The sequence below is a fragment of the Canis lupus genome, chromosome 1 (assembly GCF_011100685.1).
Source record: "Canis lupus familiaris isolate Mischka breed German Shepherd chromosome 1, alternate assembly UU_Cfam_GSD_1.0, whole genome shotgun sequence".
Taxonomy (NCBI): domain Eukaryota; kingdom Metazoa; phylum Chordata; class Mammalia; order Carnivora; family Canidae; genus Canis; species Canis lupus.
This window is the reverse complement of record NC_049222.1, coordinates 64407418-64426349: the sequence shown is the minus strand read 5'-3', so window position 1 is coordinate 64426349 and position 18932 is coordinate 64407418. Positions and strand designations below refer to the sequence as shown.

Below are 18932 nucleotides of genomic sequence, written 5' to 3'. Positions count from 1 at the left end.
TCCCCACATACGCACAACCTCTCCTACCATCAACATCCCACACCAGAGTGGTACATTTGTTGTAACTGTTGAATCTACACTGACACATCATCATCGGTCAATGTCCAGAGCTTACATCAGGGTTCACATTTGGTATTTTAAACCATATTTTTAAAATTTTTAAAAAAGATTTTATTTATTTATTTGAGATAGCAAGAGAGCGCAAGCTGGAAGGAGAGGGAGGGAGAGAGAATTTGAAGCAGATTCTGCACTGAGTGCAGAGCCTGATGTGGGGCTGAATCTCATGACTATGAGATCATGGAGATCACGATCCATGATGAAACCAAGCGTGCGCCACTTGGGTGCCCCTCAAGTATGTTTTTTGATGAGGGTATAATGACGTGTACCCACAATGTTAGTCTCATACAGAAGGGTTTCACTGCCCTAAAATTCCTCTGTGCTCTGCCTTTTATCCCTCCCTCCCCTCATCCCTGGCAACCACTGATCTTTTTACTGTCTCCATAATTTAACTTTTCTAGAACATCATATAGGTGGACTCACACAGTATGTAGCCTTTTCTGATTGGCTTCTATCCCTTAGTTGTGTGCATTTGAGGTGCCCTCATGTCTTTTTATGGTTTAATACCTCATTTCTTTTTATTATGAGAATGCTTTTTTGAGGGTGAATTTCTCTTTCTCATCAAAAGTGGAACGGTGTAAGAACAAAGGCCCTGATGTTAGAAAGATCAAGGTTCAAATACTGCTTTGACCACTTTAAGGCCAGCCTGTGTGACCTTAAACAAATCATTTAACATCTCTCAGAAATAGGAATTAAAATACTTATTTCATACAATTAGTGTGAGGATAAAATGAAATAGGGAATGGAGAGCCCTGGGGGAGACATATGGTGTGGAAGAAGAAAATTAAGTCTCATTAAAAAAATCAGGATTTTCTTTTTTTTTTCTTCCTCAAGTGAAGGGTTTTATTTTATTTTATTTTTTTGAAGATTTTATTTACTTATTCATGAGAGACAGAGAGAGAGGCAGAGACACAGGCAGAGGGAGAAGCAGGCTCCATGCAAGAAGCCTGATGTGGGACTTGATCCTGGGACCCCAGGGTCACACCCTGAGCCAAAGGCAGATGCTCAACCACTGAGCCACCCAGGGGTCCCCAGGATTTTCTTTATATAATTCTTCTAAGAAAGAAAAAAAACAGGAAGAGTGTATTTTGGGACAACTATGAAACTGTACCGAGTATTTTACAGAAGATGAATGAAGAAAAGGAGTCTCCTTTGTTTTCTGAATTGCCCACATTTGTACATTAGCTAATATAAATGGCACCAGAAGAGCTATCCCATAATTAAGGGGCAACTATATTTAAAGCTTGCTATTTTGAGAAATTATTGTCTATGATTGGAGATTCAGTACAGATAGTGCCTAAATTCCCTTTCATTTGGGTTTGCTGTTGTCAACAATGGGACTTTGTTAGGGACAGGTTTGCTGAGAGGTGTTCATAGCATTAACATGTCCTTGTTCCAAGGTCCCCCCTCAGTAGGATGGTCCTCACTCTGGCGCTGGAGAATAAGGTGAGCTAGAGTAGAATAAGATCACGGCAGACGTAAATGGTAAGGTATCCTCCACTGAAACGGAAATCTAAGTCAAACTCAGGTTTATTGTTATTATTGGTGTTAGGAAATATTTCCTTGGCTGCTTCCCAGGAGTTTGAGATGGAGAGCAGAAAAAGGCAGATGGTAACAAGCCAAAGACTGAGGAGTGAACCAAGGGGTAACTAGAAGAAACCATGATGAATCTTCAGGTCCAATGGATAGAATCAGGACCAAACATGGAAAACAAAGCTTGAGTTGGGAGCAGTTGGGAGCAGGACATGAGAGAAGGCCAGAAGGGAAATGAGGTGTGTTCTGAGTATGTGTTGGGAGGAGTGTTTGAGCTGTCTGGGGCTTGTTCTTCTTAGCCTCCATGTATCTGGTGTGGGGGTTGGTAGAGCTGGCTTACAACTCCCCAAGTTAGGGAGGATCTCACTAAAACTGTGGTAGAAGGATTGCCATTGTTCTGCTAATTCAGATCATCTGGAGCCAGAAAGAGGCTCCAACAGCAGGTGACTCAGAACCAACATGAGAAAAGAGGAGGATCCGAATGTAACCAGGATGGATTGTTACCATTGCACTCATGAGGAGGGCAGTCGCATTTAAACAACAATCAAAGGGCATATTCTCTGTTGGGTATTTTATAAACATGCCTGAGTTCACAGCAGAGGAAATTATGAAAGGTCAGTTTCCACATATTTTCATTCTCGCTAATTGTTTGGATGTCTTCATAAAGGCCCGAGGGTGAGGAGCAGACACAAGCTGGTCCCCACTAACTACTACAGTCAATATTGGTGTGATCCATGTAGACAGGCTCAATTCCTTGCACTTTTGCAGATGGTCCTTCACCCACATCTGGAACTCTTTTGGTGTCACATGGGTGCAGAGCAGAAGTAGAAGAAACCATTTCTTTTTCTTCCTCAAAAAATTGAGTCACTGGGGTTTAACTTACATTTTTAGAATACCTTAATACCCCTTTGATCTGTTTTCCTTTTCTTTTACATAATGATATGTATTTAGGCTCCAAGGAGAGTACTCCATGCTGTAAAACTTTTCTGGGCAATAAGGGTCCTAAAAACACCTGACAGGTCCTTTTTCTAAGTAACTGTGATGGCGTCTAGACATTTGGCTCATGGCTCATCTCTGCACTATTTGGTAAAGCCTATTTTTTGTTCCTCGGGAATCTCCTTATTTCCTGAAAATAAAAATAAAGTTCCAGACAATTGCATAATACTTAAGAGTTTCTAAAGCCCTTTTAGGTGATATCAACTATCTTTACAAAATTACTGTGAAGTGGATAGTCTTTCTAGAAAATTTACTCTTTCATCTTCTTCTCATCTCCAACCTAATATTCTAGGAATATTCAGATGTGAACAAGGTTCAAAGCAAAACCCCACCTAAGCTGGTTTTTCAGTGATGGTTACTAATGAGATGTCTTGGTTTTTGTGTATCATATCTTTCAGAGGAGATAAGGTGAGCATCCTTAAAGGTTTAGTTCATTTCTTCTGTGTCTAATAACTTATGCAGGATACCATATAAACATTTAAATGATCCTTTTTCCTGAAAATTACTTATATTCTCAGCCCCATCTCATATAACTCTGATTACAGTGGTGTCTTTCAAAATAAGGAGGCAGGTTTTCTTCATAGCTACTTGGAATATTGCCTGTTATCTGCTTATCAGAAAACGTGAAGGACAGGAATTACTAACGGCCTGAATTAGGATTAGGGGGATGAGAAAGAAAAGATGACCATGAATTCAAGATATGTGGAGAAAGAGGTAGAAAACATTCCCCACACCAAGCTTTTGAATATGGGGGAAGGAGAGGAAAAGGCAAGATTCAATGTTGAACTCAGACATTTGTTGACTAGGAGAATGCTGTTGCCTTTAATAGAACAAAACCAAATGTCAGGGAGTTGGTGCTGGGCTTCGTTTGGAAATGTAGTTTGTAAGTGATAACTGGCACATACAAGAGGCAAGGGCCAGGGCATTCCTATAAAAAGCGAAACATAACGTGAACTAGTGGAAGGTCAGGTGGAGACCTGCTGGGATCTTTAGAGATTAGTTTCTCCTGACTCAACCTTATTGGGCTTCCCTGGAATGCATCTATCTCCATCTGACATCCTGTAATCTACTTGTTTCTTTGTTGATCCCATTGCTATAAGGTAAACTGGGTGAAATTTACTGTTTCCTACAGTAGCCCAGAACCCGGAACAGTGTCTTGGCTCCTGGAAGACTGTGTTAACTGAGTGAACTCTCTATAAACTTATTAGGCTGTAAAGAAAAATGAGGCAATCATTGGAGCGTGGAAGATGTTGGTGAAATTCAACTGCTTTTATTCTTTCCTCCTTAAAGCCTTCGATGATAATAAAGAGAAGACCCTTTCTGGAAGACCTAGAATGTTAGTTGTTGTGAGATAAAAAGAAAGTTTTTGAATACCAATGGGAAGAAGCCACCACTGTGGTCTTTTTGGCCTAGAGGAGTTAAGACATCATCAGCTTCAAAGTGAGACTGTTGAGAGAGTCATTCATCAAAGAAAGCTATCGAGTGCCACAAATGTTGATAATTGGTAGGAAAAACATTATTCTCAGGACGCCTGGGTGGCTCAGTGGTTGAGTGTCTGCCTTTGGCTCAGGGTGTGATCCCGTGTCTGAAGATCGAGTCCCGCATCAGGCTCGCTGTGAGGACCCTGCTTCTCCTTCTGCCTGTGTCTCTGTCTATATCTCTCATGATTAAATAAAATATATTTTTTTTTAAAAAAGGAAAAACATTATTCTCTTTCTGGCCAGTTTACAGCATCCTTTTTTTTTTTTTTTTTTTTTCAGTTTACATCATCCTAAACAAAGGTAGACAATGAGGCAGAAGCTGACAAAATAAAATAAAGACTGTGCTTGTTTAATTTTTGCCTCATTGGAGGGATTTCGCCTTTGGTCCTCTGAAGACAACTCGGGAATGTTACCGTTTTCCTTGCAATTGTTACATTTTCTTTCTGCCTTACTTTTCCTACCTGCAATATGGGTGTATTTATAGCTACTGACCTATGGAGACACTGGGAGGTCCAATTATTTTAAATTAGTAAATTACCATATCAGTTTAATAACTATGAATTAATAACATTAATAATAGTGGAATTTTAAATATTATTAAGTAAGAGAAAAATGCTTTTTGAATAAATATTCCTTGCTAAAATATATTCCCTGTTGTGAGCTTCCCATTTATTCAAACCTCTTAATCATGAACATTGAGTTCAGTAAACCTAAAGCTACCTTTTTGAAATAAATGTTGGTAGTGAGGCTTTGTCATATAAAATTGTACCCTGGTTATTAATGACAAAGCCACTAGTTAACATACTCCCTTTTGGAGACAGAACTGGAAAAGACCATGAGGGGGAATTTTAAAAGGCAGATCACATAAAACTAAGGCTAAATATTTAGAAGAACTCATTGAAAGACATGAAAGAATGTGTGTGGGCCCATGAAAATAGAGTGTATATACATTATCTCTGCAGGTGAGAATTTCAAGGGTACTTATCTCCAGTTGCACAAAAGAAATTTAGAGCATAACCAACGGTAGGCCAAATTCAAAAGAACCACCTTCCTCCACAAAGACTTACTTGGTGGCAGCAATTCAGCTTACTGTGGGAGCTTGAGGTGTTTGGTCTGGGCTAAAATCCCTGAGTGGACTTTGTGTTATCTCTTTTTTTTTTTTTTTTTCCCTGATTAGGGAAACACAACCCTTTGCAGGGGTACTTTACCCTGCTGGTGACGTAAAGGTCACTAAAGTGACTGTTACATTACAGAGAGATCCTGACAGACGAAGCGCATATGGAATGAAATGAGACTCATGAGCTAAATCACTGCAGATGCTTCACTTCCTAACCTTGTTCAGGTTCTTCTCAGGGCCCGGTCTTCATGTTTCTCTCTTAGTTGTGTTAGAACCAGACCTTCAATATTTTACACTTGGTAACAAACGCATTTACATACGCCAAAAAATGAGTGAAACCCAATCACTACAGTAATACCGTAGCAGAAGAGATACTTCTTCGGTGAGAAATAGTTTGAGTAACCCCCTTAAGCTTTTGGTTTTGAAAACAGAAAAAAAAAAAAAAAGAAAATATTAGTTCCACTTGACAAAGTATGCTGTCTCTCTGCTCTTGCCTCTTTCTGCCTCTTTGCAGTGAAGGTGGTATTTTAGGGGAGATTTGAAGCAACACATGCTGTGTTTCCGCTGACACCAGGATGTTGCTCTCAAACGAGCCTCCACTATTATAAGTCCCACTGGATACAGCAGGGAAGTGATGAAGTAGCGTAAAAATCACAGACTTTGGAGTCAGAAGACCTGGCTCAGGTTGGATCTTCACTTCCTACCAGCATCATACCCACAAGTAGGTCACAATTGCTCTGAGCCTGACTGTTGTCCTCTCTCAAGTGGGGATAATGAAACCATCCCAACTTCACTGGGTTATTGACAGGATCGAGTGTCACGTGCAATACTTAGACGCGTGTGTATTAAAGATACACTGTGCATGGATTTGAGATCTCATCTTTCTTTTTTTGGAAGGGATTTATGCAAAGAAAATAATTTAAAATGCATAGTTAGGTTCTTTACTGAGAGGACAAGACCTGGGTGTTAGAATTTACAAACGTATTGTGTGGAATGACACAAGTATTGGGTCATCAGCAGAAGCTGAGGACAACTGAGGTAGGTCTATGGAAACCCTTCAACTGCCCACTCTGTTGGTTAACAGTGGTCTGACAAGCCACGAAAGAGCTGGTGTGACATAATATAGAACAAAGGGAAGATATTTTTTGCCTAAAAAACTACATGGAGCTGAGTTTTCATATTTCTAGTTGTTTTGTTTTGGGAATCGCCTTGTATATTATATACAAGGACAGAGAGGCTGGGACCAATCTCTTGGTCTATGAGGTTTACAGTCTATGAGACGTCAGCCTGTATGTAGGCAAAAGGAACTATCCTGTGGAGTGTGCTAGGATGCAGATCTTGAAAACTTATCCTGCTGGACCAGGCAGAGAGCATGAGCTCAATGCTTGGTGAAGGATTACTAAGGAAGGAAAAGGTTTACCTGTTCCTCTCAGATTTGGGTAGGGTTGTCAGGAGACGACCGCTTTGAAGGTGTCTTGGCTCACTCTGTGCTGGGCCATTTGGATGGAGCAGATTCCCCAAATCTTTGTTTCATTCTCCCCTGTTCTACTTGCTTTCAATCAGGTAGGCCAGGCCTTCCAGCTGGAATCGGAGAGGGCAGCTATTATGAGATACAGGTGAGCGAGTAGGTCACGGCCCGGCTTGTCTTCTCAGCTGACATCCAGGTGACATGTAGAAGGCACGGCCCGTTTAAATGCAGCAGTTTTCATCAGGGTGCGGGCCCACTTGTGCAGGGAGGCATATTTAGGAAAAGAGAAGAGCCGTGCATGTCTTGCTAATGTCACCTTGGCATCACTTTTGCATCCTCTAGATGCAAAGGAAAATCACCAAACTCTTGAGCCTCAATTGATCATCTTTTCAGAACGACTGTAGCAGTTTCAGGAAAGAGAGTCCAGTGGTTATCCTAGCATTCTAACCGGCGTTTTGGAAAGCTGAAACTAGATTTACTATATTGAGCTCTTTAAAAACAATATTATTCCTGTGTGAATTATGGTGTACATTCGGGTCAGTATGGATTGGGAAGTAGTCCCCTTGAACAAAGGCGCGCCTATTTTTGTCAAATTCTACATATGTCCCTGACGTATCTTTTAGATTTCAGCCAAAATGTCATCTCTTCGGGGAAGAATGTTCTAGTCTTCTCACTTGGCCGAGGCACACGGGGATGCATTCCCACCACACCGCCTCCTCCCTTTGCCTGAGTTCTCATCAGGAACGACAGTGGGTGTCTGCGTGAGCTGCATCCTTGACTCTAACCATCATGAAGGCAAAGGCGGGATCTGCTTGGTTCCCTGTGACTAACACGTAGCCAACCAAAGAGCGGTTACTTGATCAATATGTGTTGAAAGAATCTATCTTGATCGTCATAGTGAAGCGACGTGGAAAGTATATTTAAACCAGGAGACTTGGGTTCAATTCCCAGGTCTGCCTCTAAATGACTGTTTAATTTAGAGCAAGTCAATTTGAGGGTCCCTCTCCTCAACTGTAAAATGAGGGGATTAAAGCAGCTGATTGCTAATACTGCTCACAGCTCTAGGATCCTGCACGGTTCCATATTTCTGGGGTGAGTTTACAGACCAATGGCAGTAATAAAATATTTAAAATGAGCAAATCTACCCAGGCAGAGTGAATGGGAAAAAAATCAGGGCAAAGGAATTACTTCTCTCTGACTGTTAATACTATGATACTTTAATTTTACTCAGCAAGTTTCCAGGGAGATGAGCTGCTGAGTAGTCTATGCATATACCGTGGAGTCTGTGTAGTATATGCATATTTTATACTTATATATTTACACACAGACGTAGCATTTGGAACCTAAGATGTGACGGTTTCCAGTTGGAAAACAGGGCGATGAAAACAAATGTGGGAATTGGGAGTGGGGAGTAGGATTGGTAGGTTTGGAGCCAACCGCAAGAAACACCGTCCCCCCGACTCAATTCACTTCCGAGACGAAGGCGCAAGGATGTGACTCTGTGCTTCCCTTTGCTTTTCTGCTTTTGGGAATTCCTTAACATCAACTTCATTAGTTACAAAGGCAGCAAGCAATCCATATCCAATTTTCTTTCTCGTGTCAGGATTGTTCATGTATAAACCAGGATCCTTTGTTGGAAAACATTTGCAATTAATCCCATAAACAAACAAACCAAATATGCAAATCTTGCACCGCCTGCCCCAGCCAGCCCCACTGACTCTGAGCCTGACCACCATCCATTATACGCAAAAATGAATTGAAATTCCCACTTTGGGCCTAACCTAATTTTCAAGTGATAATAGGCCTGGATTCCCAGAAGCACGCTATGCCTCTTGATAGCAACATCCTAATTTCCTTCCCTGGTAAATGTTTTAAATAAGATTTTAGCACCAAAGGAAATTAACCTTTAAATTAATTGTAATTATAAAATGCCATCGCTGATTTTTGTCTTCAGTCTAATTACTTTCTATTATTTAAACAGACCTCACCTCCTGCGAGCTTTGAGTTTGTTTCTCCTTCACTTGCTGCCACACAATGCCAACCCATCCTCGTGGAGGCCTCCCCAGCCTCCAAGCCTCCGCAGCGACCTCAGCCTCATTCAAATGTCACGCAGGCCTGAGGGTCAGCCCTCTGCTCACTTAGGTCCAAGGCCCTCTTTCAGAGGCTCCGTGTAAGGCTGCTCTCTGCTCAGATGTTTCCGTTGGGCATCCCTGGTGGCCTTCCCCAGTGCTGTGGGCCTTTTTGTCCTCCTGCCATCGGGGAGAGAGCTAAGCCCGGCCTTGAGTCTCTATTAGGCGCTTCCCAAACCCAAGCACAACTGGACATAATGAAGTGGGCACCTGCCAGCATCACGTATCAAAAGGCGAACGTTGAATGTGGAGCCCTCTTGACCAGCAGGCTCTGGAGGGCTTTTAGTGCTCGGTGTCCTGGGCCGGCGCTTTGTCTTGTTCTCATTTGTTCTTTTTCGAGATGGGGCTGTGGGATCCCAGCAACTTTATTTTGTGAGCGTGTGTATCTACACTGTGGTGCTAAAAGCATGCCATTTTCCTGCCACTTAGCCTCTTTCTTTGTCATGTCATTATCAATGCGAGGACAGAGAGATGTGTGAGTCCATTACAGGGGGGCCGCGACCTGCAGAACTGGAAGATGAAGCGGAGTCATCAAATTGGAAGGTTTTTCTTTTAATCATTTCTGTAAATGTCCCCACTTCTCCTTCCATTCATTTGCTGGCTTTCTTTTCCATCGCGGCTGATTGAAACAACCTGAAGAATACCAGACAATGTCACTTCTCCCAGCCAGAAATCTCTTCTGCATGGAACACTTCCTTTATCACACCCCAAAGGGCCTCCTTTTTGCCACTATGCATATTGTCACCTCGACGTGATTCTCTAGAAACAAGGTCCTGTTTGTTCTGAATCAACAGAGGGTAGGGAATAAATCAGTTTCCTTCCCCTTCATCTTTGACTTGGGGACATGAAATTTATTTAAAGATGGTTACATGTGTGTGTGCATGTGCCAGGGTGTGTGGATGTGAGTGTGAGTACGTATGTCTGTGGGCATAAGTGGGAAGCAGTGGGGTATAATGGAGGGGGCATAGTGAGCAAAAGGGGAAAATAAGGAGTGACCATTGAGGAATCAGACTCAACTTCCACCTGAAATTTCATGGTTAGAAACGAAGCTCATGTATTTTCCCTTCAGTGACCACAAGAGGGAGGAATGTAACAGTTGGCAGGAAAAAAAAGAGAGCCATCCTGGTTAATGGGGAAGACAGTGAAATACAAAACTGTGTATTTCACTGAGAGGGAATGCTGTTGCCTCTGAGAGAAACTTGGTGTGATGGACAGGAGGCATATGTATACGTCAGCACTTGTTTCAGGTCTTGATCATTTATTCAGTCTTTTATTTTTTACATATGGCGGCATGTCTCCAACCCACCCCTTCCTATCATTTGCTTGGAATATGACAAAAGTGCTTTATTATATAATTGATTATTCATTTACTTACAATAAACTGGGGTCTAAGGAGATGTCACATTTCCCCATCAGTTTCCAGATAGTCCAAGAGGCGTTTGCAGAGAGCTGATTGATTTATTCATTTATTTCCCAGATGCTTATTGAGTCCTGCTCCAGGTTGGAGATGGGCTAGATGCTGAGGATACAGCAGTGGTCAAGACAGGTGTGGTCCTGGAGGGCACTGACTAATAGTCCCTCATCCCGAGGGGGTCAGTATATGCAGTATTGGTGTCAGAAGTTCACGAATGAGCTCAGCGACCTTGGGCAAGTCATTTAATCTTTATGAGCCTACAAAATTAAGGTGTTGGAATGGTGTGGTAGACAGTTTTCCATCATTTTAAAACCTGCCATGTTCTCAGTCCAAAAGGACTCTCAAGCAGAATCAATAGTTGTAAAATTAAATAAAAGCAGAGCTTCTGAGGTTTTGGGGGCTTGAGGAAGGAGCAAGGTAACATCTTTTACCCCGTGCGGCATAGCTAGAGATTAGTAGCATTCGAAATCTGGGGCTCCAGGCTTTAATAATAGGTGATTCCACTCAGAAATGGGGAGTGAAATGGCAAGTTTGGGTTTTGTGGGAGGCTAGCAGACGTGGACAAGATTATTTCCCTCAGTTACCTTGAAAAGCCAAAACAAATGTTATAGAGATGATAAAACAGTACCATACTAACGATATATTATTCTCTCATTTGATGGCTTGAGTATGACACTCCAAAAGTAAAGCAGATACAACGTTCTCAGAACTCTTGTCAATCTGATACCCAAGAATTTGGTGCCTTTTTTTGAGCTGCTAATTGCCTACCCCTTAGGTTATGTTTGAGGAGTGATTTGTAAATAACAAGAAGGAAAGTTTAAATTACCAAAAAAAAAAAAAAAAAAGTATAGAATGACCCTATCAACCGGATAGATAGATAGATAATAGGAAGGGAGGGGAGATGGGAGGAAGGAAGGAAGGAAGGAAGGAAGGAAGGAAGGAAGGAAGGAAGGAAGGAAGGAAGGAAGGAAGGACGGACTAGGAACCATATACTACATTGAAATGTTAATGGAGAAACAAAATTCAGAATTATGGGGTCATTCTAATTTTCTTTTCGTGTAGTTTGTATTTTCTATGCATTCTTCTGTAGATTTTCATTTCTTTATAAATGGGGAGAAACAAATATTTTTATTTTTTATTTATTTAATTTTATTTTTTATTTTTTAATATTTTTTATTTTTATTTTTAAAAGATTTCATTTATTTATTCATGAGAGACACAGAGAAAGGGGGGCAGAGACACAGGCAGAGGGAGAAGCAGGTTCCTCATGGGGAGCCCGATGTGGGACTCGATCCCAGGACCCCAGAATCATGTCCTGAGCCACCCAGGCATCCCCCAGAAACAAATATTTTTTAAAGGGGTAGTACCCCTCCCTGCTGCCACTACTCTCTCCCCCCACAGTGGGAGTGTGTGTGATTGTGTTCAAAGCATTACCTCCAAACTCAATGATCCTGACAAACTGGAAAAATGATCAAAACATATGGAAGGGAGTTCAATACACAGAAGTGTAGGCCAGCAGCCTTTAGAAGAAAAATCAAACAAAAATAACAGAAAATAATTAGCCTCAGAGAAGTGAATAATTTCCTGTGGTTTGCTTTTCAAATGAAGGTTTCTATAAATCGATTGTGATTTTTATCCCAAGGCTGCTTGAATTTAGAGAATTCAGGACAGGGTTTTATGCATTTCCTCTTGGCTGGCGGGTTTGCGCTTGAGTGTATCCATACGTTTAAACACCTAGAATTCATTTTTCGATATTTTTTTTTCAAAATAAGTCCCTGTAGGATATTATTTTTTAATGAAATTCTGTATCTTTCTAGAGGTCATTTGAATATTTAATGACACTTGCAAATACACGAATCTCTTTTAGAAAAGATAGCGATTCCTTAGACACATGGATTCGTTTTCTCGAGGACCGATGCTCAGTTTTAGTTTAACTATGAAATAAAAGGCTTATGAGAAAACATAATACAAATGGACAAATCATATGATTCTTTTTTTTTTTTTTCTTTTCTGGATTGGTGCTATTTTCCATGGCTGCACATCTTCCTTTTAATTGTCACATCTAACAGCACTAATGAGGCAGAGAGAGAAGTTTTTCATTCTATCGCTGTAAGTGGACATCCAACTGTGGCGCAGGTGAGCTAGGGAATGAAGACAGAGAAGAGCTACATAGATCATAAAAAGCATGCCAGACCGAAAATCTTGGATCATTTCATTCCTTTCACAGAATATTGTAAAAGCGAATAAGTCGAGGAGAATAGAAAGGACTGGAGGTCACGAGGAAAACTCAGCGTGGTTGGCAACAGATGACACAGGGAAGGGCCTTGCCACAAAGACAGCGCAGCAAGGGTCACCTGCTCTCCTGGAGGAAGTCTTTCCTCCGAAGAAATAGCGCTGCCTTTTCAGGAACAAATACATGAAAGTACGCGACAATGGTTGCCTCAGTCAAATAGGGTTCAATGTCAAGGCACACCCTCTGGAGCAGGCTCCCAGCCTGTTCTCTGCAGAAGAGCGACTCATCTGAAGGTAGATCACCCCACACCCAGGCAGGAGGTGCTGACCAAGAACTCCTTAGGTAGCGTGGGGCCCGGAGGGTGGGAGGTGGGAAGTAGTACAGCCTGGAGCCTCTTACCCACAAGCGTTTCATGGGTCAACGGCCACTGCTGGCCTCAATCTGCACCTCACAGGGACTCTCAAATGTCCTGGAGCCACAGGGTGTGTGTGTGTGTATGTGTGTGTGTGTGTGTCTGTGTTTGGATATGGAATGGTCAGAACTAAAATCCACCCCCCCAATGTATATGTTAAAGGCCTAACCCCCCATATGATTATATCTGGGGATAAGGCCTTTAAAGAGGCAATTAATTGCAAATGAGGTCATAAGGGTGGGGCCCTGATCCAATAGGACTGGCGTCCTTGTCAGAAGAGGAAGAGGTGCCAGGGGCATGTCCACACCGAGAGAAGGGTCCCATCAGGACAGAGTGAGAAGTCAACCTGCCCATAATTTGATCTTGGATTTGTAGCCCCCAGGACGGTGAGAAAATCAATTAATGTTGGTTAAGCCCCCCCCCGCCCCCACCCCCCCACCCCCCCCACCCCCCGCCAATATGGTATTTTGGTATTGCAGCCCCTAGGCGATTAGTGCATGGGGGCAGGAGCGTCCCCATCTTCCTGCTCTAAGGAAGAGGCTCTGCTCCCCGGGCTGCTGTTATCTCCAGGAAGGAACAGGAGATGGCAGTGGCGTCCTGCGAGTTGGCCCGGCCAGCTGGCCTGTCTTGCTGTGCCTCTGGCTTCTATAACTGAAAGGTCAGAGATGTCAACTTCAAGGTCTGAGCTAGTTCATTGGGGACAAAACAAACAAACAAAAACAACAACAACAAAACCCCCCAAAACCCCCCAAAAAACAAAATCTTTGTATTAAAGCATAGCTATCTTTCTTATCTATTTACCTGTCTATCCTCTATCTACCTATCTATCAAGCTGGGGCTTCACAAAAGTAAATGAGGTACCGTTTACACGGAGAAATAAGGAAAACAAAGATTCTCAGGCATTTGGTGTGCCTACGGTCTAACTCCCTCTGGCTCACGGATGACTGATTGCTATTTCGTGGAATGAAGTGGGAGACTTTGCTTCTGGAGCCTGAATCCTTTCCACAGTTTCCCTGGAGGCTTCTGCCTCTGAAGCCCCCTGGCTACACCTGCTGCCGAGGCCTGAAGTATCAAAATGAAGCACAGAGCTGGTCAAGTTTCATACTGACATCAAGAGTACATATCTTAATTTTCCAGTTTCCAAAACTGGGCCCTTGTCTCTCTACTGCGGGTTTTCAGCACAGTTACAGAACTAAAACCACCCCCTGCTCCTCATGAGGCTCCCAGGAATGAAACCTTGTCTAATTTGGCAAGCAGGTGGCTAACACGTCCTCCCGCCACTCCTATGCTATCCAACGCTTCCTTGCAGTTCGGTAGCAGGGAAGAAAGGACATTTCCCGAGATCCCTTCCCTGTTGACATATACACTAAACTTCTCCCATTCTTCAGGCCTTACTTTCTGAGAACATTTTTTTTTTTCCTCACCAAACCAGAATGCTTTGAAGGAGCAAAATAATTTTTTCTCTGCAATACGATTACCAAAACTTAGACAGAAATCTCAAAACTTTTTTACTCTTGAACATTTAGGCGGTATCAGTAGGTGAGTATACAGACAGTACTGCAGGGGAAATATCAATCCAAAGCACCGTGTTCGACAAATACCTGGAATGTACTTCTGAGTGTAAATGACCACAGGTAATGGACCTAACTGGACACAGAACTGGCCCAAATTAGCACTTCCTCCAGACTGGTTACAAGTCCCATGAATGCCTAAGGTGAGTATCAGTCTATTTGGCTATACAGATAAATAAGTAGTTCATATCTAAACCACTGAGCAAAAAGACTAAAAATTGGAAACTTGTTTACAAGGAGGCTGCTTGGAATTTGTAGAGAAAGGCAGATAAGGGGTCATGGTCGAGTACACATAATATAGGCACTATTTTTTGGAGTTTTTTTTTTTTTTTTTTTTTGAAAATAGTTCATTAGATGCTTAAAATAGAAACCTGATCTTCCAAAAGGTATTTGTGATTTCATATCCCTTTGGATTTACATGGTTTTGGCCAAACCTTGACATAGGTCAGAATTCCTTAAACTCTGAATTCTAATTCTCTAGACTATTAAGATTTCTTATGAAAATGGGTTTTGGGTTCAAATGTTTGGGATATTAACTCCACTTTTGATTTCTGTAACTTAATGCTTTAACATTTACAAAATGACCACTGGCTCTGTTTCTATAAATTGATGTTTTAACACCTACAAAATGACCACTGGTTATTCCCAAGTCAACCCTGGCTCGCCTAAACCATCTGGAGACTTTAGGTGCCCCCAGACTATATCCGCTAATAGTCACAGGGAACACAAGTTCAAACTTAGCTAGCCAATCCTAAATCTGTTTCCCCTGCCTTGCCCATTCCTTTCTGAGGAAACCATAATAAAGGTGCTTGGCCAAAAGTTCTGCTCTCTCACTCTGCCCCATGACCCTTCCTAATGACCTTGTATGATGTTTTTGTGTTTTCTCTGCGGAACTGTTGAGCATCATGAAACTGTAAAAATCTGTCTAGTTTCTCCCTTTGATTTGCGTTTGGGCTCACCCAACGTAGTATGGTTGATACAAAATTGTAGATTAGAAAAATAAAATCTACTTTGCCACAAAACCCCCAGAGTTGTTAATATGTAAATGTGCACTCTAAATTTTTGGTATCTGACATCCTTGGCTTTGGAATCTTTTCTGAGCAATGTATCTTATGAAGCTAGCATTTCTGAGATCCCCTTTGGGAGGCACTCTCCTGGAGAGATACTGATTATCTGTCCAGGAGATTTGGTGTGTCAGTATTTTCTGAAAATAAAAATGCGCTGACATCATTGTGAAATGAAATCAAACATTATAGATTGAAAGATGGCTCAATTCCCCTATGAAATTTGGACTTTCCCTTCACCAGGGATTTGGCACAAAGACACTAAATGATAGTATTAGAATGAACTCACATAGGCTGTGGAGTCCGTATATTTTAAAATCCATAATCTATTACCCTTCCTAATCTTTGAATAAGGCTTTTGTGCATAAGACAAATGCTTGTGAGATATCCTCCCTTGTGCATTCATTAGGTACCTGGATCAACGTGTTTAAACAGAACCAGTTGTCACATCCCCATTCTACTTCCTCAAATACATTTCCATTTAGTCATTCACTCGTACCAGAAACCCAGGAATCAGTTGGTCCTTCTCTCACGTAGTACCCACCCATCACCCAGGAACCACTCCTTTTCACATGTCACTTACCGTATCTCTGATACAGAGATGTCCAGACTCTCATCAACTCGTAGCTCAGTCATTTTCATGATGTCCTAGGTAATCTTCCTTTCCCTAGCTTTGTCCCCCCAACCAAAGTCTTTCTTTCATCCTGATACCAATTTGATTTTTCTAAAGCACATTTCTGATTATGTTATTCTTTTTTCATAAACTGCCTGCCAATTGATTTGCTGTCATGCTGTATAAAATGAAGTCCAAACTCCTCACTCCTCATGACCATTTGTCTACTGACTCACTCATGTTCTCTTTTCCAGTCTTCTCAGGAAATACAGATACAATTCAGCCACAGTAGTCCCAGGGGTTCTGCTTTCCACGTGGCAGGCTGTGATAGGCCGTGGTGCTTTTTCATCTTTTGCCTCAGATCACCATATTCATATCAGCTACCCAACAGTATCTACTCAACTGTCAAGATCATGCTCAAGAGTGTCCTTCTTTCCTGGTCTCTTTTCTATCCCCTACAATATATGCTCTACAGAGTTTTATTATACTTATACATTCACATGTTTGTTTTTCCCTACTATGTGGTAAATGCCTAGAGGTTAAAGCTTGTGTGCTACTAATCTTAAAATCTCCAAAGCCTGACATAACACTTGATCTACTGAGGAGTGTTACACATTTTTTTTTTTTTTTTTGGTGAAAGGACCATCATTTCTTTTAACACACAAATAACATAAACTATGTACTGTATATTCCTGATTTTATATCATGTATTACTGTGATTGAAAAAGCTCCTTCTGTAAATCAGTCAGCCAATACTGATTCTCCCTTTTTTTTTTTTCATTTTTAAAATTTAAATTCAATTTGCTAACATATAGTATAACACCCAGTGCTCATCCCATTGAGTGCCCTCCTCAGGGCCCGACACCAGTTATCCCATCCCCCACCCACCTCCCCCTCAGCAACCCTTTGTGTGTTTCCCAGAGTTAGGAGTCTCTCATGGTTTGTCTTGCTTCTTCCTTTCTAGCATGACTGGAAAGTGAAGAAGAAACACATATTTCTCTTTGGAATTTTCCCTCAAATTATCCTGTACAGAGCAGTGGATCTCATCTTCTCTGTCTTGAAATCCCCATCATTATGAATATTTTTGGAAACCGGTAAAAAAAAACCCAACTCTGATTTTTTCCTCAGAATAAAGATAGCTGCATAGGCAAGTACCCATGATACTACCACGAGCATAGTAGTATTTTTCCAGTCCTCCAATTTCAGATCTTTGGAGGGCGAGAAAGGATTGAAACCTTCCATCTGCCATGTTTAGAAGAGTAAAACACAATGGAACCACTTTGAGGCTCATTAAAGGACACCAGCATCTAAACTTTGGATCACCCAATAGAACTCAATGCCGAGACTCTGACAAAGAGTTATAGCTATTTGCATCAAACTGTAACAGAAAGGAAATACGAACATTTGGTTTCCTGAAACACATTCCTTGAATTAAGCAGAAGTCTTAAAAATTTTAGGAACAATTCCAAATTGTTGATTGCTGGGAATTTTACTCCTGGGTGACACTGATTCGGCAGCAATACTTAATAAGGGTTTATAAAAGGAAAACCATCACATTAACCACACTGAAAAAATCATTTCCGTCTTCCATGCCCCCTTTTTATTCTCTACTGGAATTGTTATAAGAGAAATATATCTTTAAAAATACCTTTAATGACATGAAAGAAATATGTTTTCAACATGGGTGCTTCTCCATTTTTTCAATATGCTGGATACTTTTATGAAAACACTTTAGTCCGATGGATACAAAAGGCTTATTCCCTGTTCCAGTGATGTGTTGGGAGGATATTGTCTGAGAAGTAGGAAAGCTAGGTAGGAGGCAGTAAAGGAGATGCTTTGAACTTGAAAGAAACAGAATAGAGCTTTAATACTTACAGCTGTCCTCTTCTTCAGTTATACATTTCACAACATAACAGGCGTAGATGAACCCTGCCAGCTGAAACAAAACAAAGATGCTTTAGACAAGAGGCAAAGGCAACCGTACTGGACCTCATTGGGGGAGTGGTGCTTCAAAGGCAGACAGTGTATGAGAAGCTAGATTCAGTTTTCCAAAACGATGGTTCCTCAGACCGAATCTTGACTCCATTGTGGATTCTTGATTCAAGTGATGTCTATCTTCTTCCCTGTAAATCAATACATTGCTCTCTTTTCCTCTGAGCTGCGTTTATGTCTAAGATTTGTTAACTGCCAGGCAATCTAAAACAAGTTATTTTAGGTTCCGTAAAACAATTATGGTCATTTATTAATGGAATAACATTTGCACTTGTGCCAATCAACTTCTTTTTTTTTTTTTTTTTAAAGATTTTATTTATTTATTCATGATAGTCACACAGAGAGAGAGAGAGGCAGAGACACAGGCAGAGGGAGAAGCAGGCTCCATGCACCGGGAGCCCGATGTGGGATTCGATCCCGGGTCTCCAGGATCAGCCCCGGGCCAAAGGCAGGCGCCAAACCGCTGCGCCACCCAGGGATCCCTGTGCCAATCAACTTCTAATTTACGTTCATTAGCCAAGAGCCTTAGATTCTAAAATTGGACTCTTACCGACTATCAGGAAAATGTTTTGAGGGAAAAATATTAAGAGTTTGTGGTATGTTGCACGGACACTTTGTAAATAAAAAAAAAAATGTTTATTTAGACCAGTAACAGGAACCAGAGCATACGAAGCACAATTAGGATGACATATTACAGAGAAGCATGGGGGTGAATGCTATCACAAGACATTGAATTTGGGATTGCACACATCACATCATCCTTTCTGAAACATACAGCAAATAGGTGCCCAT

The 18932-nt window shown here is 41.5% G+C and overlaps 1 protein-coding gene across 2 annotated transcripts in view; it reads right to left on the bottom strand.

Annotated features, from left to right (window-relative positions):
* The window catches only part of NKAIN2 (sodium/potassium transporting ATPase interacting 2), a 950393-nt gene that overhangs the window by 8869 nt on the left and 922592 nt on the right, over window positions 1-18932 (bottom strand). For both annotated transcript variants that reach the window (XM_038526700.1, XM_038526701.1), the window contains exon 5: window positions 18024-18084. In XM_038526700.1, coding sequence (XP_038382628.1) covers window positions 18024-18084 — 61 coding nt within the window. The remainder of the gene's footprint in view (window positions 1-18023; window positions 18085-18932) is intronic.